General features: G+C 36.1%; 1 protein-coding gene across 1 annotated transcript in view; it reads right to left on the reverse strand.

Annotated features, from left to right (window-relative positions):
• Window positions 1–404: 404 nt before the first annotated feature.
• The window catches only part of LOC104499123 (mismatch repair endonuclease PMS2-like), a gene marked incomplete at its 5' end in the record, with an annotated part of 11,063 nt that continues 5,116 nt past the window's right edge, over window positions 405–6,351 (reverse strand). The window contains 10 exon segments of the mRNA XM_010142587.1: window positions 405–827; window positions 996–1,165; window positions 1,760–1,860; window positions 2,333–2,430; window positions 2,432–2,475; window positions 2,478–2,500; window positions 3,102–4,008; window positions 5,116–5,268; window positions 5,758–5,842; window positions 6,126–6,225. Coding sequence (XP_010140889.1) covers window positions 684–827; window positions 996–1,165; window positions 1,760–1,860; window positions 2,333–2,430; window positions 2,432–2,475; window positions 2,478–2,500; window positions 3,102–4,008; window positions 5,116–5,268; window positions 5,758–5,842; window positions 6,126–6,225 — 1,825 coding nt within the window.

Raw genomic sequence — 6,351 nt, forward strand, 5'->3', positions numbered from 1 at the left:
TATTTTAACCCTACCAGGATTTTAGGCTGAGGGGAGGGGCAGCTTTTTTCCATTAGTTCTCAAAAAAGGAATCCTGGTTCTCGCAAAAAAAGTTTGGAACAATGATAACTAAAAGCAAATATGCCACATTAATTATTCTTTTCAAGCCTTAAACACACATACCAGTAAGTTCATTAAATGCAATATTAATGCTTGAAGTAATTATCTTCTGAAATCCAACTTCAGGTTAAGAAAAAAAAAAAATCACTTGTATATCATTTACATTTTCTTTAAAGTTACCATACACAGGATGTATAGAAAGTTAATGTTTGGTTTATGGCATTATTAACGACTTAAATTCACACTCCCCTTAATTTGAAGAATCAGTGTATTTGCTATGAATGAGGTTTGCCTACCCTTGACCATTATATATTAGCATTTATATTTATTTTTTGAAGTCTCGGTTGCTAAAATAAGTAAAACACACGGTAAATCTCAATAAAATAAATGTTATTTACAAATTAATATCGCCATTGTTGACTTGATAAGAGTAATGATGACACCCCACTGAACATCTGTAAGTGTTAGTGTCTTCAAATTTGAAGACTGGCTAAAATTCTTTTTTACTCAAAATAAGAGTCATGATAAAAGCTCAAAATATCACCAAGAATTAAAATCAGAAACATTATTAATCAGAAACTGACTTATTCTGGTGAAATCAAGTCTAAGCTGACTATGTGTCTCATAGTAGGCCGTCCGTGGGGGCAGTTCCAGGGATGCTCAATCTCACCCATGTGGGTGATCAGTTTTCTCATTTCCTGCACATTCAGAGCAGTTCCAATCATCACCTGCAAGAAAGGGCAAACAAATTCCAATTACTCTTTTCTTTCTCCATATTAACACCTGGCACAGATTAAAAAAGCAGTACTTTGGCTACTACAGCAAATAAATACTGAGCACGGCTTTAAAAGCCGAAGGACCTACAAGAGGAACAGAAGACGAAATACTGTACTTACAGACTTTCTGCAAGCTCGAGAAGCAAACATCTGTCTGACCCTGGAGGGCCTACACATGACTCCAGGGCAGTCACTTAACATGAAGATCAGCTCATCTATGTCTTGTGGACCAAAAGTCCAGTTTTTGCTTGTTGGCAATGATATTAATTTAACTCTTTGAGTTACAGGAGCTGAAAGATTTGCAATAATAAAAAAAAGTGCACAGCATTACAGGAAATTCCTTCTTCTTGAGAGAAAAATACAGAAACTACTTTGATACAGCAATACAATGTGAAGTGCATACATGCAAAGGTTTAAATTTAGTCTTTTGATGGATGTTATTAACTAACCATAGTGGTAACTAGGACAGATGCCCTTTTAACAACAAAAATATGCTTGTAAACTTAAAAGCAGATAGATTTAATTTCCAACAAACCCTTTTGATTTCAAAGAACATACTGTTTATGAAGCTATTATGAGATTATGTGACCACAAAATAATTATTTTTGTTGGCAAGAGATTGGTAATTCACAGCATTTTATAAAAAAAGATATTGGAGATTCTTCTCCAAAGAGTCTTTAGAAAATTCTGTCAAAAGCCGGCAAGATAAATACTCTACAACGTTCCGTTAAACTGATTCCTATGTCTTGAACACCAAACAAACCATATGCTATAGAGCATGTTATTCTGAAATTTCTAATAACTACCAAAAGACTTTTTTTACATAATAAATGAGATGAAACCGTTGAACTTTGTCACTTCCAGTAATTCTGGCACAGACTCACCATTTTCATTTATGACAAAATCAAATCCATTTTTTCTGAATATTTCCAGGTTTTCAATCAATATGGTTTCATTTACGGCTGTTAAATTGAGATTTTGAGGCCTGAAAAAGAGAGAAAAATATGGTATTGCACAGGTACACAGTGCAGACCTCTTAAGAGAAGTTTCAGAACCAATCTGGAGATATAACACAGAGCTCTGTTCAGGCATTTCACTTGGCTCTGTTGAAAAGGAAATCTCACCACTGAACAGATCCCTTCCACGTTACTCCGATATCGGTTGGGCAGCACTCCCTGCTGCAGCAGCAGTCTCCAACATGCCCCCAGTGTGACCATGTCACCACCACACCGTGGCAGCCCTCTGTGACATCCATTTGACCACCGACTTGCTGCATAGCTATGACTATCTGTGGGATGTATTTTTCATGCAAAGATTGACTCTTTGAAACAGAGAACATAAAACCTACTGTTGTCTTGAGTGTCTGAAATGCTACATAAATTTGAGCATAGATATCCCTTCCACAACACCGAATTAAACTTAAAAGTTGTGATTGTTAAAACACTGGAAGTACTTACACTATCAGCTTCTGACCTTGAAGAACAGTGTTTTGTTGTAACATCTCAAAGTTGTACTTCTCATCAGTAGCATGTTGGTCAATTATGAAAAGATCAGAATTCAGCTTTGCTATTATAAACCCTAAATTGAACTGGCCAATGATTTCCATTTTTGCAAACATTTCTTTACTGTGTATAGAAAATATAAACAGATTATAAGTTACACTTCATCGGTTACCACGTTAGATTGTAAAACTCAAATATCTTTTTCCTCCCTGCAGAATGGGCTTTACATTTAAAAAAATCATTAAAGCAGATATGAATGTGAAAAAGTACAATTCTCTGGAATCTGCCATTGGCTGATGAGGCCATTTCTGGCAGAACACCATTATTAATTAACCACACATCATTAATACGGCACTTGTTCAGGATTCTCCCATTTTAAATACAGCCACTGGTAATAATGCAATTAGAAATGGGCAGTATGGTGGTAGTTCCAGGGAGTAATACTGAAGGCAACATCACAGTTTTGAAGTAAGGCAGCTGACACATTTGTGTAGTTTTCACAATTAGTGTCTCTTTCCACATTCCATTTGCACTTAGTTCAAACACGAGAACTGCTCCTGCTCTGTCAGGAGCTCTTGTCAAATGGACATTTTAACGGCTGAGTTAAATAAAAGGTAGATCCCAAACTAACAGGTAAGCCTCCTCCCCAACCCCCACGACAGGTCTCGTATTTTTCCTTAACTATTTTTAATTGATTAATACAATGTTACAAAGGTGAAAATACCTGATCTCTTTTCTTAATTCATCTTCTGCTACTTTATTTTCTCCAGGACTAATTTTTGCTTTAAATCTTCTGTAATTTTGTGTTTCGGTACTTTTCTGTTGTTGCTGTATTATCTTTTTTACCTTTTCTGCTAAAACCTTCATAGAGAATTCAAGTGGCACAGTTTTCTTTTTAATTTCCACCAGTACATCAACACTTGGCGTATAGTTCCCAGTATTCTTCACTTCAGGACATTTACCTGCCTTGAAGTCTTCTGCTTCACTTTTAAAGCTTCTGCTTTTAAAACATTTTACTCTTGAGGAAGAACTTTTGGCTTCTTGTGATAACTTATTTTGATTAGTCCAGTCACTGGTTTGATTTAAGTCATGGTCAGTGCCCAAGACCTGATCATCACTTTCCAATGACTTCTCACTACATCCACCAGTTTCAAGACATTCATTGTGAAGTTGTTCTTCTGAGCTACGGAATTCCTCTTCAGGAGGATTAACTACACTTTCACTATTGACACAGCTCCCAGCTTCTGGTGTACTACATCCGGCATCCGATTCAGAAGTGCTACAGAATCCAGAATCTGCATTATCTTCTAATTTTCTTGTGTATCTGCTTGGAATTGGAATCTTCAAGTCCATCTTATGACAACTGCCAGACTCCTCAGTGAAGACAGCCCTGTGAGTCTTTACAGTACTCCAGCTGGCATCAAGTGACCTTTGTCTAGGGGAACTGTGCTGCTGTTTCACCCTTTTAGGGCTTCGAAAACTACTCTCTGGTGTTTGATGGAGAGAGAACGAATCCCTTAATCTGGCAAAAGTCATTATCCTCTTTCCTTCACCACCTGGATTTTCAGAGTCAGACAGCGTTTCTACCCAAGGCTTTTCTGTATCTTCAGGCAGCGTCTTCTTCAAGTTGCCTAGTAAAACCAGAATAAGGAGTATTTCATGATTCTAAGTTACCTGGAAACATTAGTTAAATTATGTATTGTAGTAAAGGGAATAAAAAGAGATGTAGAAAAATTGCAACCTTCTCAAAGGAGCCCTTAAGCAGACAGTGACTGAGATGGGCCTCAAATGCATTAATATCCAACAGACAAGCAGTTACACCTTTCAGAAACTGACAAGTTTATTTTTTATTCTTTTTATTCTTCTTTTCATTAAGTACTGGTGTGAATTAATTTGTAATCTCTTTAAGAAACCGGAACAGTTTAACCAGTCCAATCAGCACCTTCATTTATATTACCAGGAGTTTAATGACCGAGCGTCAATGAAAAGTGAATTGCTCTTACACTTCAATGGTCACCATAAAAGTCTGCTGGTGAGGTGCGAAGGAGCTGGCACATAGACACTTGTGGTATGTATGATTTGTGGATAATTAGAGGACTTCAACCTCCCCAACTGTCAGTTTGACAAGTATTTTACTAAGATTAATTTAAAATAGCAGTAAAAATCAGGCTACAACTGATTCTATATGTCAGTAAAAAAGGAAATTAGAAGGGGTTTTGTTGAAAGGAATGAGGAGGATGAGGTGGTGTTAACACAGAGAAGCCATTTTTAAAGATTACACAGGCACGAGAGGATCGGCCATTTCTGTAATTATCCTAAAAGAATTAACATTCACAACCCGATAAACTCATACTCAAATTTCCGATTGTATTTACGAGACCTTAACCATTCTTTCTGAAGGACATTTAAATAAACACATTTCTTTTCCAGTATGATGGGATAAATCTTTTTCAAGCACCATCAATTGGTTTTGTGTTAATTTCTTCCCCACAAAGTTGACTGTAAATAGTGTTGTGTTGGCATGTGTAATTTCCATAACAATCACTCAGTAACTTAGGGTCCTCCTTATTGTTTGATGTCAGTAACTACCTTTCAATGAGAGCAACACATGAAAAATCTGCCCTGAAAGATACATCAATTAACAGGCAGATTTTTCATTTCTTCTTTGGATTTTTAAAAACCCATTTTCAATTCTCTACCATATATCATACACAAAACTTCCACATTTTGTGCCCTACCTGTGATGTCCAGGACCTTCTGATTGACATTCAGTTTGTTAACATCACTACCAAACATCTCTGTCAGAGAAGTTTTTAAAATTGCTAATAAAAGCTTTTCTTCCTGAAGTAAAATTTGCCTTTTGTCTGGAGTTACATTGATGTCAATACACTCTAAAAAAAAAAAGAAAAAAGAAAAAAGAAAAAAACCAACTGCATTATAAATGAAAAATTAAGAAAAAAACCAACCGTTCTTGGATCAAAATTTTCTGTCCTTTCCCCTCCATTTTTATTTTATGGGATTAAAACCAAAGCCACGGTTTACATTCACGGTATGTCTGCAAATTAAACTTTTAACTTTCTCAACATTCCAGCAAACAAAACTAAGTTAACTCTGTGCAATAACATGATACAAATTTTCTTATATTGAAGTTAACCACAAGATTGTCGTCTTCTCATTATTTGAGATAAGAAGTTACTTCTGAGTATAGGAAAAGTAGAGGGGAAAAAAATGTGGAACCACAGCTAGACCCTCTCTCTCCCTCACCAACTGTATAGCATGAAATTGCCAAAGTGCAGCAAGTCAGACAAGACAGAGGTACAATGTTCTCTAAATAAACACAATTTATTCTTCAATGAAACTGAAAATCATTCATAACTTACCAGAATCTACACAAATGTTAAGGACAACAAATGGATACTGGTGTTTATTGTATGAATGATAAACTTCATTCACAAGCTTGACAACCTGCAGAGAAGGTGAAAACACAATAAAGCTCAGTACTATTATCTTCTATTTCCCACCCAGTGCGTGTTATTTAACTCCTTTCAAAACAACTTATGTACTAAATCATATCTTGTATGATTGAGCTTTTGTTCACACAAAATGAGACACAATGAAGACAAAACCTCGTGACGTGGGAAACTTGCAGCATCAAGCCACCAATATACATACCAGTGACTAACCCAGGGGTTTTCAGAGAATATTGAACAAGTTGGTGCTTATCACGTCAGAAAAAGAAACACCTCACCTTTGCGGGATCACATGGACGTTGGTTGATAAAGAAAAACTGTCTGTCTGTTGTACTCCTCCCAACACCATGATCACAACGAGAAATGAAGCCTGTAATACTGTTGAATAATAATATAACAGTAAGGTAAAGTGGAGGAGCAAAGCAAAATTTTGGATTAAGCACATTTAATAGAAGAGTATTTTATAAGGGGCTAAAAGAAATGCTATCATACAGCATCAGCAGG

This window comes from Buceros rhinoceros, unplaced genomic scaffold (genome assembly GCF_000710305.1).
Source record: "Buceros rhinoceros silvestris isolate BGI_N320 unplaced genomic scaffold, ASM71030v1 scaffold39418, whole genome shotgun sequence".
Lineage (NCBI taxonomy): Eukaryota > Metazoa > Chordata > Aves > Bucerotiformes > Bucerotidae > Buceros > Buceros rhinoceros.